The sequence below is a fragment of the Equus caballus genome, chromosome 3, assembly GCF_041296265.1.
Source record: "Equus caballus isolate H_3958 breed thoroughbred chromosome 3, TB-T2T, whole genome shotgun sequence".
Classification (NCBI taxonomy): Eukaryota; Metazoa; Chordata; class Mammalia; order Perissodactyla; family Equidae; genus Equus; species Equus caballus.
Genome location: NC_091686.1, coordinates 55,661,225 through 55,680,400, shown reverse-complemented (window position 1 = coordinate 55,680,400; position 19,176 = coordinate 55,661,225). Strand labels below are relative to the sequence as shown.

At 38.0% G+C, this 19,176-nt stretch overlaps 1 protein-coding gene across 2 annotated transcripts in view; it reads left to right on the top strand.

The window, feature by feature from the left end:
• Positions 1 to 18,368, top strand: part of PKD2 (polycystin 2, transient receptor potential cation channel) — a 56,273-nt gene extending 37,905 nt beyond the window's left edge. For both annotated transcript variants that reach the window (XM_070262296.1, XM_005608967.4), the window contains exons 9-15: positions 303 to 423; positions 3,569 to 3,667; positions 6,089 to 6,210; positions 6,458 to 6,575; positions 7,737 to 7,900; positions 15,323 to 15,470; positions 16,165 to 18,368. In XM_070262296.1, the coding sequence (XP_070118397.1) occupies positions 303 to 423; positions 3,569 to 3,667; positions 6,089 to 6,210; positions 6,458 to 6,575; positions 7,737 to 7,900; positions 15,323 to 15,470; positions 16,165 to 16,401 (1,009 nt within the window). In that variant the 3' untranslated portion in view covers positions 16,402 to 18,368. The remainder of the gene's footprint in view (positions 1 to 302; positions 424 to 3,568; positions 3,668 to 6,088; positions 6,211 to 6,457; positions 6,576 to 7,736; positions 7,901 to 15,322; positions 15,471 to 16,164) is intronic.
• Positions 18,369 to 19,176: the final 808 nt, after the last annotated feature.

Below are 19,176 nucleotides of genomic sequence, written 5' to 3'. Positions count from 1 at the left end.
CAGATTATGTATTAAATTCACATAGCTTTATAAGCCATCTAATAATAGTAATTCTATTTTCTTTTTAACCCAATGGAAATAACATATTTAGCATGAAAGCATTTATTTTTACTCCAGAAGGCTTTAATTGCTCACATAACCACAAGAGTTTTCCAAAGGGATGGACAATTTCCTGTTATTTGGCAGCTATCTACCCTGATCAAAAGGTCTGAAAGTATGAAAGTAAGAAATGTTACAGGCATGCTAGCCGTTCTTTGTTTTTGTATTGTGGTGGTGTGTTCTGTTTTGTTTTGTTTTCATAGCTTCACTCAATTCCGTATCATTTTGGGTGATATCAACTTCGCAGAGATTGAGGAAGCTAATCGAGTTTTGGGACCGATTTATTTCACTACGTTTGTGTTCTTTATGTTCTTCATTCTTTTGGTATGTACACTTTCGTTCATAGTGAGGTGATTTAAATCATAAATCGCCATCTTTTCTTTTCTCTCACTCTCTATACCCTACCATTTTTTTTAAAACCCAGGAAGTAGAAAAAAATATAGATATCAGAAAATGTATTTTATTTTACTTTTCATTGATTCATAGTTTTAAGTCTTCACCAAATTTCTTTTCCATGGTCTTTCATTTATCCGTTTCTGTATGTCTATTCAATTCAAGAAAAAAAAGTTTAGATGAAGTGCAGACTCATAAAGTTACCTAAAATAGTGCTTTGTGTAAAAAGTAGAATATGCTTACGTGCTTTTTTAAATACAAACCTCAGCACTTTCGTGGTCACTTGCTAGCATGACTTTTCATTTTTCTCCTTCTTCTTTCCTTTTTCAAAAATGAGAACTGACAAAGCAAGCTAGATCCAAGATGTCAAGGGTAATATTTGTGTGAATTATTGCTTGTCCAGATTAACATATGTTGTTTTAACTTACTCATTTAACAAATCTAGAGACCAGCTACACAGTATATTCAAATATTAAATTTAAAACTCAATCTAACAATGAATGGAAATTGCTTTAAAAATTATTTTTAAAAATAATTTTTTTCTATTGATTTGGTACAAATTAACATTTTTAATATTTTGGCCCTAAGTTAAGATTTTTTTTAAAAGGCATTTTGTTCTTTGTCATACATTTATACATGTATTTGTCCACTAAGAAAGTATTAAGTTAGCTCAACCTAGGCAATGGATATTTTTCATCTGACGTTAACAGTTAAGACTTTCCTTACATCAACCATCATCTTATCAAAACAACAAAATTGTTCCCATTTTCAACAGATTTTATAAAGATCCCTTGTGTAAGGTTCAGTAATTCAATGTGATGCCTCCAAAGTTGGTCCAGGTACTTAGTGGTTCTGTATGTGGTGTATTGATTGAGTATTAGATGTACTTGAATAGGACTGAAAGAGTCAGGAAAATCATGCAAGTCCATTTGTATCTTGCTGTGTGCATATATCATGATTAGTTTTAAACTTGAGCCTCTTAAGTTTCTTCTTCCTATCATATAGTAAAGAAAAACTAGAGCGAAGAGTAAGCCTTTGTTCATCCCTAACACCGGTAGTACTTTGAATTCTGGAACACCCAAATCCCTGAATTTCTACTGAAAAAACAAAAACCAGGAACTGAGAGTTCTGCAGCAGACCCTTTAGTTGACTTTAGGCCACCTACATCTTATGTCATCTGCCAAATGAGGGACGTAATTGTGGCAATTTGAAATGATCAGATGTGGACTTGTGTGAATGTTGTCCTCTAGTTGGCAGCACCTTCTAGATTATTCAGTCATTTTATCAGATCAATCACTGGAACATGAAAAGAAGCTCTTAGTTTTTGTCTCTGTACTAAAATAATTTTTGGTACTCCTGCATTACAAGGAATTGCTCTCCCTGTGCCTCCCAGCGAGAAGGAGGAGGCTACTGTGCCTACTGTCAATATGGACCTTTTTTTTTAATGAAATGACAAGCCAGTTGCAGGGTTGGCCACCTTTCTGAAATGACTGCCAGGTATTAATTTGTTGCCCCTGCTTAACAAGAAGCCACAGTGGTGTGAGGTGGCCCAGCTGAGCCAGGAAGCAAAAGCCCCGTCATCAACAAGGACAGACCTGCTATTGCAGACATCCATCCAACGAACTAAGTGAACCTGTGAGACAGGATGGAGAGGAGGGTGACCTCTCTCTCCTCACACCTTCAAGAGCCGTTCTCAGCCACTTTCTGTTTTTTGAAAGCTCTTCTGAGGACCCACACATTAATACACTTCAACTAAGAATTTGCAGGCATTATTAGTTAATAGCCATTTGGAAACTGAAATAGAGCATTAGATGTCTGTGTTGGGAGTGAGAAGTGAGAGAAGTTACTCCAACTGCATCTGTCTGCCCTTGGAATCGAGCATTAAGCCAGGAATTTATATGTATTCTGTGTTCTATCCTCATTTCAAACAGTATTCCTCCTTAATTCATAGCAGTTTAGTAGCCCAGTAAAATAATAGAGCTCTCATTTGTTCATTCATCAATCATTCAATAAATATTTCCTCAGCCACCATATTCCAGGCAATGTGCTAGACACTGGGAATCCAATGGTAAGGGAGACAGAGACAACCCCTGCCCTCATTCCACAGACTTGTGGGGGAAACAGACGTAACTAAACGCACACTTTATAGTTACAAACCATAGTTACTAAAAAGGAAAAACAAAGGAATTGATCAATTGGGTGTGGTGCTTGGAGAAAATCTTTTAGAAACCAGTGTTGGAAATACAAACCATTACTACTGGGGAAGGGAAAAGTCAGGAAAATGAACTAACCATTACTGAATAATAGTAGCTGTAAATTAGGTAGCACCTGCCATGCGTTAGGCCCTGTCGTAAGCATTTGAGATAGATGATCTCATTAATTCTTACAACAAATCTATAGAGGAGGTACTATTATTTCTCCCATTTGATAAATGCAAAAACAAACAAATTTTAAAATGAAGATTAGAAGATGTAAACAGTCTAATATTGGCAGTAAAATCCAAGTTTGCTTAACACCAAAGTCTCTCTCTTTTCCACTAAGCTTTCCTTGACTAGCTTCCTCCTAGGCTGGTGGATTCCTCTTTGCAGGAATCTTTTTAACCCTTCAAGATAAGTTCTGTAAATCTCAAATAATGTTATATAACAGTATTTGGAATAAGCATAGAATTCTGCTTGTCTGTGTTGACTATTGAAATCTGAAGAGCCGTCTAGAGTTCTACACCCATTATAACTTATGCAAAATAAAAAAATAGAACATAGATAAGCAAAAATAATAAAATAATTCCACCATTCATAGGTAAGTACGTTAATGTTTTGTTGTATTTCATTCTTACGTCTTTTTGCAAAAATATCACAGTGTATGGTTTTGTAGGAAATAATATATATTGTACTTTCTTTTGACATGACTTAATGGAAAAAATAATTTTCCCAAAGAATATGGTAGCAAAACTATTAAAACACTCAGATTGAAAAAAAAAAGGATGAATAAAAATATATATGTCAAATTTTGGATTGATGTTTACAAAATATATTTAGGTTTCTTCTTTAATCTCAACCTTCCTTTGATTTACGAACAGAATATGTTTTTGGCCATCATCAATGATACTTACTCTGAGGTTAAATCTGATTTGGCCCAGCAGAAGGCTGAAATGGAACTCTCAGATCTTATCAGAAAGGTATGACAATTCTCAGAATTGTTTTATTTTCTACTTAAGAGGAGCATTGTTTCATCCAGATTTCCAAACCAACATTGATCCATTGTCATTGTTTAAAATAAAGAGTAGATTGCTGTATTTCAGGAATAATTTAAATGTTCTCATCTTGGCGCTAGAGATGGATATATTCCTGGCTTGGACTTCAATTCTGGGAATCCTTTAACAAGCTGGAGTTAAATTCTCAATAATCTCTTTTGACTCTTAAGAACTGAACTGCTGGTTTCATCCCCTTTATTTATTTTGACACGTCCTCTAGTTGACTGTCACTTCCAGATCTGGAGTTCAGAATAAACTGGAAGGGAAGACTATAAAGACATTTCGACTTTTTCTATATTAATTACAATTTATAAAAACGAAGAGAAAGTTTAAGAGGCAAATACTGTATAGTTCACCCTTTATCCTTGGCCTTGCAGGCAAGTGTTAAAATAACGAAAGGAAATGGCCCTGCGGAGTCGGCCACAGCCTGAGGGCGTGAGAATTTTGGCTTTGCACCTTCGCAGGAAGTGCTGGATGTTAAGCAGAAGGGCAGGGCAGGGAAGTTGGGCTGCTTTGTTCTTCTCAACGTGACTTCTTTATTTGGTTTAAAGTATAAAACTTAAGCAATAACAAATAACTACATCCAAAATACACAGCTTGTTCCCTGACATCATTTTGCTAAGATACAGTGGCTCCTCGACCATAATATTTTTATGTTGGTTCCAGCCATGGGACTATGTTGTCTTTGAATCATCTAACAGAACGTCTGCTTCTTAAAGCAAAGTCGCTTGGATGGGACCTACGAATCGTGTTATCCTGAATCTTGCATACCCGTTGATGGACTACATTTTAGCCAATCTCCAGGGTGTATACGAGTAGTCTTCACTTTACACTTTGGTTCTGATAGGCACAAACTTCAGTTATTTCAGTTAGATAACACCGGCCTCTCAACACAGTTCAAGTTTCAATTATCACAGTATATTTCGGTTGTCACAGTATGTTACTGTAATAGCATAAAGTACAAACTTCACTCCCAACCCTTCAGGCTACAGATCATTACATAAATAACAGATGTGCGTCATAACTGTCACTCCTTTCAAAGCTCAGGATTGGTCGCTGAGCGTATGCCGTTCAGTTCACGCACAGGACACGTGGTTGTGTTGCCTCATCTCCCGGTGATAAACCCACATGACATTTTACAAAATCTTTTTAGCGTAATCAAAAAAGAGAATGTACCAGCAAAGATGAAAGTATAGCAAAGAATCAAAGAATGGTAACACTGGAAGTGAAATTCAAAACAAACGTAACAGATTTATGGAAGAAATAGGTAGCTGGCCTTGGGAATGTTGACACTACCACCATTCGAGAGATCTAGATATACAGTCAGAAGGACTTAGTGAAGGCAAATTTATCAACGTAAATGAGGAAAGGGATTGTGATGAAAAGCATGAAGGTGTCTCAGAGGAAGTGACAATGGCAAAAAACTTCACATTAAAGGACCTTTGGGGGATATTTCACAACATTGAAAGTGCAAAGGATAAAACGTTGGGAGCTGATCCATATTAAGAAAAGATTGTGATAATTCACCAAGACATGGAAAAGATGCTCACTTCGTAACTTATACACGAAGAAGGCAAGCACTATTCAAACTGCTCTGGATAAGGTTTTTTACAAAAAAATAAAACCCTTTAGTTTTCAACTTTTCTAATGTTTTAAATTTCAATGTACTAAATAAATACTCATTTTGCTATTTTTTCATTTCCTTATAAATTTATAATTGACACTAAGGGAGTTTTTAATGTTTCAACAAAAAGTTTTAAAGGTCACGGAACAGTCGTAATTTTTCCTGTTCGTTATTAACATCACTGCCTCCTTGGAGCTTGCGTGGTCTTTTTTACAGCCTCCCACCACTATGCAAAGCAAGGTCTACCTGTAGCTTGTTAGTGAAAGATCCTCATCCACATTTTATGGAACTTTTGTTACATACTTAACATATGTAAAGAAATTACTGACTGTGAGATAATATAGAAAATAATCAACCCCTGACTCCATTTTCTCGGTATTCTTGAGAACTGTTGCACATTTCTACATCTTCTGAGATAGACGGCTATGGAACATGCAGTGATTTTCATTTCTGTAATGTAGGTGCACATAAGAGCAAAAGGCCCTGAGTTCTTCTTGATTTACTGAAAGACCCTGACTCTTCCCATATAATTCTTCCACAAGAGTTTTATGGAAAACGTGGAATATGCTGATTATCCATTCATTCAACACATAGTTACTGAGTGGCCAGCTTGCGTCAGGCACTGTCCTCGTCCCTGGGTTTACAGTAGTTACTGCTGTAAGTGGAAGGCAAAGCAAATGCAAAAGGAGAACAAACTAAACCAAGTCTTTTCTTTTCCACAGGGCTACCATAAAGCCTTGGTCAAACTAAAACTAAAAAAAAATACTGTGGATGATATTTCAGAGAGTCTACGGCAAGGAGGAGGCAAGTTAAACTTTGATGAACTTCGGCAAGATCTCAAAGGGTGAGAATCACACTTTCTGAAGCCCTGGGAGATTGCTTATGATAAATTCTTGATGAGAAGAATATTTCTGGCCCAAGTACTCACAGAGACACTTTTTCAGAGGTGGATGTTTTTCTGGAATATACTGTAAGAGGAGGAGTGGCCCTGATTCAGCAATTTATCTTTTCCCCCTGCGTTTTGATGTCTCTGTGTTTGGGTTGGACCATGTACATGAATGAGTTCATCTGTAACCTCTCAATAATTTCAGGAAGGGCCATACTGATGCAGAGATTGAGGCAATATTCACAAAGTATGACCAGGATGGAGACCAAGAACTGACTGAACATGAACATCAGCAAATGAGAGACGACTTGGAAAAAGAGAGGGTAGGTCTGGTTTGGGGGAACGTGGATGGATTCCGTACCCACAGTGCTTCAGGCGCCAGACTAAGCCATGGGTTACTGAGAGCCTCTCTCTCTCTCTCTCTCTCCTCTATCTCTCTCAGTCCATTTATGAATAGTACCCCACTTATTCCAAAAAAGATATAGAACACAGTAATACATGAAAATGCAACAAGTTAGCATAAATGTAAAAAATCAAACATGAAGAGTAAAGCAAAACAAAACAAAAGGGAAATAAAACTAGACTTTGAATGAAGTTAAAAATGCATTCTATAAAAACACATGCTTATTAAGATTGGGCTACAAATTTGGCACTAAATTTTCTTGTAATCAACTTGAAAAGAGAAACCCAAGTTGTTACGTACTTCACAATGTCCATGAGAGTGGAAAATAAAAAAGATGTCTCTGGAGACATAAAATTAATTAGTTGCTCTTTAAATTAACATGTACGGTAAAATGAGACTAACCACAGCCTTCGATTTGAATACTTATTATGAAACTGTGAAAAGTGAACTTATATGGGCTTTTATAATCAGAAAAGATAATTAAAGATTTAGCATTAACTTTAAAAATAAATGGTTAAACAAACAAACAAAAATCCATGGTAACTGAGTTACAGAGAATACAGAAGAATGATGTACACAAAGTCACTTTCCTAAGAGGAGACGGTATAGAACGATGGTTTCTAAACGCTGCTCCACAGAACAGTGCCAGTGGGTGAAAAACGTCACCAGTCAGAGTGAAATGGGAACGAGAAGACAATGAGTAAAATTCTCCCAAGGCTGTATTTAATCAAAATTCTTATTCTGAGATTTTGTCCTTCCTACTTTGTAGCTATTAAATGTGTTATCTTTTATGAAAAGATGGTATGTTTCTTCATTTACTTTTTTCTTTACTTTGTTGTGTTTTTAATGTTATTTCTTCTTCAAACAAAAAGTTAGCAACTCCTTGCTGGTCATTAAAATCTGTTTTGAAAATTTGCCAAACCATGAAATTGAAAAGTGTGGGGATCACAGTCCGGTGTTAACCACGAAGAAATCCTGAGTAAATGGCCAGCACCCGTTTCTCATTTGCCCGAGCCCTCAGTGGAGCTTCCGTGGGGTCTGGCTGTTCCTGCTTCTCACCCAGTGACTCCATGTTCTTCAGGAGGACCTGGACTTGGATCACAGCTCTTTACCGCGTCCCATGAGCAGCCGAAGTTTCCCACGAAGCCTGGATGACTCTGAGGAGGATGATGATGAAGACAGTGGGCACAGCTCCAGAAGGAGAGGCAGCATCTCCAGTGGGGTGTCTTATGAAGAGTTTCAAGTGTAAGTATAACGGAATTGAGTTGAGAAGAGTCCAAATGAGACCCAGCAATTTCTCCACCTCTCTCAATTCAGTCCACTCCGTTACTAATCGTCAGGTCTTTCTTATGACTTTTATTGGTGTTTTCTTCTCTTTATAAAAGTAATATCATTGTAGGAAAATTAGTAAATAAAAACAAAAGAAAACATTAAAATCTCTCATATTCTCAGCAACCAAAAATGTCAGTTAACGTTTTGGTATTTGTGTCTCCATTTACCTGTGTTTATTTTATTTTATTTATTTTTTTAAGATTGACATCTGAGCTAACACCTGTTGCCAATCTTCCTCTTTTTTTCCCCTTCTTCTCCCCAAACCCCCCAGTACATAGTTGTATATTCTAGTTGTAGGTCCTTATGGCTCTGCTATGTGGCATGCTACCTCAGCATGGCTTGATGAGCGATGCTAGGTCTGCACCCACTATCCAAACCAGCAAAACCCTGGGCCACCGAAGCAGAGCACATGAACTTAACCACTCAGCCATGGGGCTGGCCCCTACGTGTGTTTATTTTTTTTATGTTTTTATGGCCTAGCATATCGTGTATCCTGGACAATATTCCATGTACACCTGAGGGAAATATATGTTCTGCTGTTGAGTGCAGTGTTCTATAGATGTTTAGTAGGTCTAGTTAGTTTATAGTGTTATTTAAATCTCCTATCCCTTGTTGTTTTAGCTTGTTGTTTTATCTAGTATTTGAAAGTGGGGTATAAAAGTCTCCAGCAATCATTATTAAATTGTCTATTCTTTCATTTCTGTAAGGTTGTGTTTTGTGTATTTTGGAACTCTGTTATTAGGTGCATACATGTTTATACTGATACATCTTCCTCATGGATCCACCCTGTTTTCATTATAAAATGTCCTACTTTAACTGTAGTAAAATTTTTTGTTTTAAGGTCTTTTTTTATCTGATATTACTACAGTGACTCTGACTTTGTTATGGTTGCTTTTTTGCATTGTATATATTTTTCCATCCTTTTACCTTTAACCTATTTGTATCTTTGAATCTAAAGTATGTCTCCTAGAGACAGCATAGAATTGCATCTGGTCTTTTTATCCAACCTGACATGTCTTTTGATTAGAAAGTTTATTCCATTTACATTTAATATTACCATTGATATAGCTGGATTTACATCTGCCATTTTATTTTTTGTTTTCTCTAGATCTCATGTCTTTTTTTGTTCCTCTGTTCCTTCTTTATTGCTTTCTTTTACATAAAGTGAATATTTTCTAGTGTATCATTTTAATTCCTTGAATGATTTTTTCACTATATTTTAGTTATTTTTTTAGTGGTTGCTCTAGGACTTAACACATACAAATCAACTTGTCAGAGTCTACTTCAGATTTATACTAAATTAATCCAATGAGAAATAGAAATATTGTTCTTATATAATTCCATTACTCCTTCACCTTTTTGCGCCATTATTATACAAGCATACCTTGGAGATCTTGTGGGTTTGGTTCCAAACTACCACAATAAAGCAAGTCACACAAATATTTTGGTTTCCAGTACGTATAAAAGTTATGTTTACACTATACTCTAGTCTAAGTGTGTAATAGCATTATGTATAAAATATATATATATATACCTTAATTAAAAAATACTTTATTGCTAAAAAGTACTAACTATCATCTGAGCCTTCAGCAAGTCATATCTTTTTGCTGGTGGACAGTCTTTCCTCGATGTTGATGGCTGCTGACCCATCAGGGTAGTGGTTGCTGAAGGTTGGGGTGGCTGTGGCAATTTCTTAAAATATGACAACAGTGAAATTTGCCTCATCGATTGATTGATTGATTCCTCTCACTAATTATTTCACTATAGCATGCAGTGCTGCTTGATAGCATTTTACCCACAGTAGAAGTTCTTTCAAAATTGCAGTCAATCAGAGGCTGGCCCCATGGCCGAGTGGTTAAGTTTGCACACTCCACTTTGGCAGCCCAGGATTCATGGGTTCAGATCCTGGGTGCAGACCTACATACCACTCATCAAGCCATGCTGAGGTGGCGTCCCACGTAGAAGAACTAGGATAGGATATACAACTACATACTGGGGCTTTGGGGAGGAAAAAAAAAGAGGACGACTGGCAACAGATGTTAGCTCAGGGCCAACCTTCCTCACCAAAAAAGCATTAAAAAAAATTGCAGTCAGTCCTCTCAAACTGTGTCACTGCTTTATCAACTAAGTTTATGTAATATTCTAAATCCTTTGTTGTCATTTCAGCAATCTTTGTAGCATCTTTATCAGGAGTAGATTCTCTCCCAAGAAAACACTTTCTTTGCTCATTCATAAGAAGCAGCCGCTGAAGTTTTATCGTGAGATTGCAGCAATTCAGTCACATCTTCAGGCTTCACTTCTAATTCTAGTCCTCTTGCTGCTTCCGTCACATCTGTAGTTACCTCCTCCACTGAAGTCTTGACCCCCTCAAAGTCATTCAGGAGGGTTCGAATCAACTTCTTCCAAACTCTTTTTTTTTTTAAAGAGTTTATTTTTCATTTTTCTCCCAAAGCCCCCTAGTACATAGTTATGTATTTTTAGTTATGGGTTCTTCCAGCTGTGGCATGTGGGATGCCACCTCAGCATGGCCTGATGAGCAGTGCCATTTCCATGCCCAGGATTCGAACTGGCAAAACCCTGGGCCGCCACAGCAGAGCACACGAACTTAACCACTCGACCACGGGGCCAGCACCCCAAACCCTTATTAATGTTGATATCTTCCCATAAATCATGAATCTTCTTAATGGCGTCTAGAATGGTGAATCCTTTCCAGAAGCTTTTCGATATGCTTTGCCCAAATTCATCAGAGGAATCACCATCTATGGCAGCTGTAGCTTTACAAAATGTGTTTCTTAAGTAGTAAGACTTGAAAGTTGAACTTACTCCTTGATCCATGGAGGTTGTGTTAGCAGGCATGAAAACAACATTAATCTCATTGTACATCTCCATCAGAGCTCTTGGGTGACCAAGTGTATGGTCAATGAGCAGTAATATTTTGAAAAGAATCTTTTTTTCTGAGCAGTAGGTCTCAACAGTGGGCTTAAAGTACTCAGTAAACCATGCTGTAAACAGATGCGCCGTCATCAAGGCTTTGTTGTCCGTTTTCAGAGCACAGGCCAAGTAGATTTAGCATAATTTTTAAGGGCCCTAGGATTTTCGGAATGATAAATGAGCATTGGCTTCAACTTAAAATCACCAGCTGCATTAACCCCTAACAAGAGAGTCAGCCTGTCCTTTGAAGCCAGGCATTGACTTCTCCTTTCTAGCTATTAAAGTCCTAGGTAGCATCTTCTTCCAGTATAAGGCTGTTTCGTCTACACTGAAAACCTGTGGTTTAGTGTAGCCACCTATGTGAATTCTCTTAGCTAGAGCTTCTGGAGAACTTGCTGCAGCTTCTGCATCAGCACTTGCTGCTTCACCCTGCACTTTTATGTTATGGAGATGGTTTCTTTCCTTAAACCTCACGAACCAACCTCTGCTGCTTCAGAGTTTTCTTCTGCAGCTTCCTCCCCTCTCAGCCTTCATAGAACTGAAGACAATTAGGATCTTGCTCTGAATTTGGCTTTGGCTTAAGGGAATGTTGTGGCTGGTTTGGTCTTCTTTCCAGGCTGCTAAAACTTTCTGCATATCAACAATAAGGTTGTTTCACTTTCTTATCATTCGTGTGCTCACTGGAGCAGCCCTTTTAATTTCCTTCAAGAACTTCTCCTTTGCAGTCATAGCTTGGCTACCCATTTAGTGCAAAAGGCCTGGTTTTTGGCCTTTCTCAGCTTTCCTCATGCCTTCCTCACTAATTTCAATTATTTCTAGCTTTTAGTTTAAAGTGAGAGACATGCGACTCTTCCTTTCACTTGAACACTTAGAGGCCATTGTAGGGTTATTAGTTGTCCTGATTTCAATATTGTTGTGTTTCAGAGAGTAGGGAGGCCCAAGGAGAGGGAGAGAGACAGGGAACGGCCAGTCCAGTGGAGCAGTCAGACACACACAGCATTTATCAATTAAGGTCGCTGCCATATATGGCCACAGTTTGTGGCGTCCCAAAACAGTTATAATAGTAACATCAAAGATCGCTGATCACAGATCACCTTAACAAATATAATAATAATGAAAAAGTTTGAAATATTGTGAGAATTACCAAAACGTGACAGAGAATACGAAGTGAGCAAATGCTGTTGAAAAAATCGTGCTGATAGACTTGCTTGACACAGAGTTGCCACAGACTTTCAATTTGTAAAAAACACAATATCTGTGAAGCGCAATAAAACAAAGCACAGTGAAACAACTTATGCCTGTACATGTACACCTATATTTGTTACAAATCCAACGGTACATTGTTATAATTATCCCTTTATATAATTTTATGTCTCTTAAAGGACATAATTGCCATTATCAGTGCTCTTTGTTTTTTCATGTGGATTCTGATTGCTGTCTGGGATCACTCGCTTTCAGCCTGAAGAACTTCCCTTAGTACCCCTCTGTAGCAGACCTGCTGGCATGAAGTCTCTCAGTTTTTCTTTATCTTAGAATGTTTTTATTTCACCTTCATTTCCTTCTGGCCTCCATTGTTTCTGATGAGAAGACAGCTGTTAATCTTACTGAGGTTCCCTTGTATGTGATGAGTCATTTTTCTCTTGCTGCTTTCAAGATTTTTTTTGTCTTTCAGCATTTTTAATGATGTGTCTGAGTGTGAATTTGCAGTTATCTTACTTGGAGTTCCTAATTTCAGTAGGAGGAGTGAGAGTCTGTGGCATGTGAGCCAGTCTTCTTCCTCTTTCCTGCTCCCAGCTCATGTGACAGAAGTACCGCTTTGGGTGGGTGTGGCAAAGGACACAGGGCTCCCTCTCCCTTTTGCCCCCTTATCTCCTGGGAGTGACAGGCTGCCAGCATTTCTCAACTTCACGCCTCCACCTCCAAATCTGTGTTGCAAAGGCTCTAATCCAGGCAAGAGTGGACACTGATGTGTCTTTGCAGTTATCTTACTTGGAGTTCATTAAGCTTCTTGGATGTGTAATATTTTCATCAAATTTAAGAAGTTTCAACCATTATGTCTTCAAATATATTTCTGCTCCTTTCTCTCTCTCCTTTCCTTAGGGACTCCCATTATGTGGGTGTTAGGATGCTTACTGGTATCCCACATTTCTCTTAGGCTCTGTTCATTTTTCATCATTCTCTCTATTTTTCTCTCCGTTCTTCAGATTGCATAGTTTCTATATGTCTGTCTTCAAGTTTGCTGATTCTTTCTTCTGCCAGCTTGAATCTACCATTGAGACCCTCCAGTGAATTTTTCATTTCATTTATTGGACTTTTCAACTCCAAAATTTCTGGTTCTTTTTAATAATCTCTGTGGCTTTATTGATATCTTTATTTATGAGACAAAGTCATCATACCATCCTTTATTTCTTTAAGCATGATTTCCTTTGGTTCTTTGAATGTATTTACAATACTACTTTGAACTCTTTGTCTAATAAGTCTACCTGGGCGCTCTCAAAGGCAGTGTCTGTTGTTTGCTTTTTTTTCCTATGTATGGGTCTCATTTTCCTGTTTCTTTGCATGTCTCATAATTTTTTGTTGAAAACTGGAGATATTAAATCATAACTTATAGCAATTCTGGACACTAATCCCCCTTCCCCCCAGGGCTTGTTTTTGTTGTTGTTTGCATGTTTGTTTTTTAGTGAAGTCTGTTTCCCCCACATTGTGAAGCCTCTGATGTGGCTTCTCAGAGGGCACAGCCATGACCATGCACACAGTCATCCTGGGGAAACTGGTTTTAGCAGGACTCTCATTGTCTTTCCCTGATCTTCCTGGTAAGCCTTCTGCCTCTGCTGGTATCACACCCACCTCTTAGTTTCCACTAATTGTTGGCTGATTGGTCTATTGTTTTCAATAGTGCCTTGGGCTATCAATTGCTCCACAGTCTGACTGCAATTAAATTCGGACCCCTATGCAGGGGTAGTTTTTGAGACTATTCTTTAGCTGTCTTCTTAGCTGTGTCTTTCCCTGGTTGTCTCTAGTAAATTAGTTGATAAATACTTTAACTCGTTGATCTCATGAGGTGACCAGCCTCCTCTTAACCGCTTATCACCACAATCTCCATTGTTTTCAAGAGCACTCTTAGGCTTGAATTTTCCCAACTTTGTTCCAGATGAAGCCAGTTCATGTAGGGGAAGCTTTGGAGCTCTCTGTCCTACGGCCTGACTCTCCCCCTGGGCCAGCATCTGTGCCACTGCTCCAGAGCCAGGGGCACGGCCGGTGACTCTTCCCTCTCAAGGTGACACCCCTGCTTCATGAGTAAGGCAGTGGGCCAGGATGGCATTCTTTGGTCTTCTCAGCTGGCTCCTCATGGCATGGAAACTCCATCCTACGATTGGAAGTTGAATGGAAGAAGAGAGCCTTATACTCCTCAGCCACTCTTGCCTGGATTAGAGCCTTTGCAACACAGATTTGGAGGTGGAGGCGTGAAGTTGAGAAATGCTGGCAGCCTGTCACTCCCAGGAGATAAGGGGGCAAAAGGGAGAGGGAGCCCTGTGTCCTTTGCCACACCCACCCAAAGCGGTACTTCTGTCACATGAGCTGGGAGCAGGAAAGAGGAAGAAGACTGGCTCACATGCCAGACTCTCACTCCTCCTACTGAAATTAATGAATTTTTTTTTACATAAATGCTTCTTTGTTTGCTACATGCCCCTAAGAAAATTTCCAGAAAAATTTTTAAATGATTTTCAATAGTTATGGTGGTTTCACTGGGGAGAGGGCCTCCAGAGCCCTCATATCACCATTTCAGAAGTTGTCTCCTGTTTATATGTTTCTTATGTATTTATATAACATTTCATTTATTCAAAATAATGGAATCATAAGTGAACATACTGTTTTCTAACTGCTTTATTTACTTAATATATTGCGAACATCACTCTATTGCATTAAATATTCTGTCACAGTATAATTTCTGGTGTCTCCAGAATTCCATTGTATAAATGAACAATAACATATTTAAATAATCTGCTACTAATTATTTAATGTAACCATTTTTCAGTGACCCACTATTAATAAGCAGAACTCTAATGAATATTCTGGTAGCCAAAAATCACGTATATACTTAATTATTTCCTTTAGAAAATTTTCAAAAAATGGAATATCTAAATAAAAGGTAGGCATACATTTTTTAAGACATCTGATGCAGTGTTCATTTGCAGAAAAGTTGTGTCAATTAGAGCCCCTCCAGCAATGTATGAGAGTTTATTGCTTAATAAACTCAAATAAGTTTGAGACTACTTAGAAAGTGTTTCAGATTATCATACTGTTTAAGAAAAAAGTCTTAGCGCTTCCGTTTGAAAAGCCAGCTGGGCTGAGAAGGCGACAACGCATGTTGGCTTTGCCCTTCTCAACTGTGGTTTCCTGCAGCCTAGTGAGACGAGTGGACCGAATGGAGCACTCCATCGGCAGCATCGTGTCCAAGATTGATGCTGTGATAGTGAAGCTGGAGATCATGGAACGGGCCAAACTGAAGAGAAGGGAGGTGCTGGGAAGGCTGCTGGATGGGGTGGCTGAGGTAAGCAGTCATCTGAAACAGAAACACTCTGATCGTGTAAGTCATCAGGTACTCATATTTTGTAACCGTTAATCCAAGAAGGTTCTCCGTGACTATTAATGCAGATCGATGCAGATCAAATAATAATCTGGAGGTGTTACTTTTTTTTTTTGACCTTAAAACATTTTATTTTCACCTAAAACATAGAAGTGTGTATTCATTCACTGATCTCCAATTATAGGGCCAAGGCATTTTCTTGTTTTTTAAAATTTTTTTTTAATTGAGGTAACATCGGTTTATAACATTGTATAAATTTCATGTATGCATCATTATATTTCGGCTTCTGTATAGACTGCATCATGTTCACCACCAAAAGTCTAGTTGCCATCCATCACTGCACACATGCGCCCCTTGACCCCTTTCACCTTCCCTCACCCCCTTCCCTTCTGGTAACCACCAATCTGTTCTCCACATCTATGTGTTTGGAGGTGTTACTTTCTTAATACTCCACACACTGATGGTCCTGCCTTCACTGGATGGTAGAATTAGCAAAAAAGTTACTCCAGTAACTCTGAGAATTGCTGTTATGTGCTGTGAATCTCCAGCCTTACCTAATTACAGATTATTTGGCCCCCAAATTTCCCAAGGCAATTTCTGAGTACAAGAGTATGTGTCGCCCTACCCCCAACATCTCCATTTCCTTTTCCTTTATTAGGATGAAAGACTGGGTCGCGACAATGAAATCCACAGGGAACAGATGGAACGGCTGGTACGGGAAGAGTTGGAACGCTGGGAATCTGATGATGCAGCCTCCCAAATAAGTCATGGTTTAGGCACACCTGTGGGACTAAATGGTCAGCCTCGCCCCAGAAGCTCCCGCCCTTCTTCCTCCCAGTCTACAGAAGGAATGGAAGGCGGAGGTGGGAACGGGAGTTCCAATCTCCACGTCTAGGATGCCTGTTAGTGTATGTGTTCCTCACAGGTGAGAAGGCAGCTGTCCTGGATTGCCATAGCAAGCACACTATTTATATGCCCTGACCACCATATGATGCTGGTCATTGTGACCAATCGTTAATTCCTCTGCACTTTAATTTATTTTAGATAAACTTTGCCCATGGATCAAAGAAGATTTTTTTCTTTTTCTCATATAAGAAATCTAGGTGTAAATATTGAGTAGAGAAAAAAAAACCTTTGTAAAGTATATGCAGTGTGTGCCCACTTGCTAACCATGACTGAGTCTCCTCAGTTGACAATGAAGTGGCCTTTTAAAGCCAGGCGAGAACTGTCAAAAGGCTTCTGAGTTTTATTTCCAATCAGAAAAATCAGTATTGTCCTTTTTGCCCAGTGTGTGAAGGGAAAGTGGGGCCATTCCTTCCACTCAGGCTTAGCTCATGGGCTGAATACATAGCTTTCTTTTAAGAAAGGAGCCTTTTATTTCAACTACCTTCCTGGGGTAAACTTTTCTAAAAGATGAGCTGGAAAAGAACTCCAAACCATAGAATGGGTGTGTAGGCATTATGTTAGAATTTGTATGAATGGTTAAGACAAATGTTGAATACTATGCTTTTTTGTCTTTTTATCATATCTAATGTCTGTGGGAATAACTGTTTCACTTAATTTTTATACTATTTTTGCTCATTTGAGATAGGCTGTGTGAAACCACCAAAAATCAGTTATGGTTTAAAATGTCATCTATAACCGTAACATAGAATTGGAAGGAATCCTATCACTGTTTGACTTTTTCTAATAATTAGTTTCATATAAATATTTATCCATATATTCTCTTCCCCATGTGGCTCAACTTATTTGCAACTGAATTTAACTCAGTTAGTTGTAACTAATCTAGGAAGACCAACTTACTAAAATTTTTAGTATGCCCTGAAAGTTTTAATTCACCAAATATGTTCACTTGAAACAAAATTTTAAGGAAGTTTTGAAATTCATATGAAAATGTTATAAAGCTAAAGTTTGACTTTTATACTGTTTTAAGAATTTAGAACTCAAGTACTCTTGATTCTGCATTTCAAAACTAGAATTTATAACCTAAATGGGGCTCAATTTAATGAAAAAGAGTTTTTGGTATTGAAAGTTCATCCTTTATCAGAAGGTGGCAGCCAAAGATGGAGTTTGCAGCAGGTTTTTTTTCCTTAGGAGACGGTCTCACCACATTTATGAGGAAGAAATCTATTTCTCAATAAAAAATAAAAATCTTATTTTTCAAAAGTGGCCTTTGGAGAGCTAATGGGACAAGAGAATGCAGTGCTGGTGAATAATTCTCACTTGGAAAACAATAGAAGAGAGGCCTGTTTTTAATGCTGTATTTTAAATTCACATGCTGTTCATTTAATTAGTAGGCCATCAGGCAAATCGTCAGTGAAAACATGAGCAAACAAACTTTTCTAAGCTGCTTTCTACAGAAGTTTCTTAAACAGTTACTTCCCATGGCTTCATCTCTATCTTTACTTTCTTTTGAATATGCTACACAAAGTTTTTTTCACTAGGTACTAAAGTTTGCATTCCAGGGACATTGAGTGTACGTATTTATGTATGTGTACCGTGTTGTTACGTTTAAACAAACTTCAATTTGAAGTGCTGCCATTATGTGGTACCCATGTGTATCGACCACGTGCCATATGTCAATTATGGTCACTAGAAAGTCTTTTTATGATACTTCTTATTATACTGTTTTTCATTTCACCTGTAAAATTTTGCAAAATTCTTTCTTTTTACGCATTAGTTATGTAATTTTTTCTTCTTTAGTCATGGAGAATTCCTTCTTCATCCCTCCCCCATCCTCTTCCCCTCTATATTGGTATTAAGAAGATGTTACATATGCAAGTCTCTCTCGATAGTCGAGAATTTCGTTAAATGTGTAATACTGAGCACTTTACTTCTTAATAAAGACTTGATAAAATAGCAGATGGAAGAGTTGTCTGTTTCTTGAGTAGAAGCAGTTGGGTAATTTGCCTTGTTTCTTGAGGCTTAGACTTTGAAAAAGGCATCTTCTCTTTTTATGTCCAAAAACAGCATGATTGACACATTGCTGCTTCTACAGTGTGTACCTCTAGTAAGTGATTGTGATGATTGTGTAGTATTTCCTTGTGTGCAGCCACCACGTTCTACTTATGCATTCCTATAGCCAGTGATGGCTCTGATATTTCTTCTGCTTCAACATCTTTGTACAAGATTCCCCTGCTCACTTTTCACGGGTCCCTCAGTGGGTTTATAACAGGAGTCGCAGTGCTGAGACCCAGGTATGTAAATATTTAATTTTTCTCAGAACTGTCAGGTTGCCCTCCAGAATGACTGCACCAATCTCCAACTCCTACAGTTACTACACGCGTGAGACCACCGGTTCTGTCCATGACCCTGCTAGCATTGGTACCGTTCAGCTTCCTAATCTTTGTTAATGGGATGGTTTTAAGGTGAGGTCTCATTTTATTTTGCATTTCTCTGATTCCTGATAACGTTGAACATCCTCTCATATAGTTGTTTAACATTTGGGTTTTCCTTTTTATAAATAGACTGCCTTTTCAAACCTTGAAAATATTACTCTTTGATCTAATGGGAAACAAGTATGTTTTTGTTCATTGCCAATTTTTCCACTAGGTCAAGGCCTTTTTGTTGATTTGCAAACGTTCCTTATATAGTTTAAATATTAATCTCTTATCAGTTTTTGATTCTGTTATCTCTCATCCAACTGATAACTTTGTCAATGTTTCCTTGG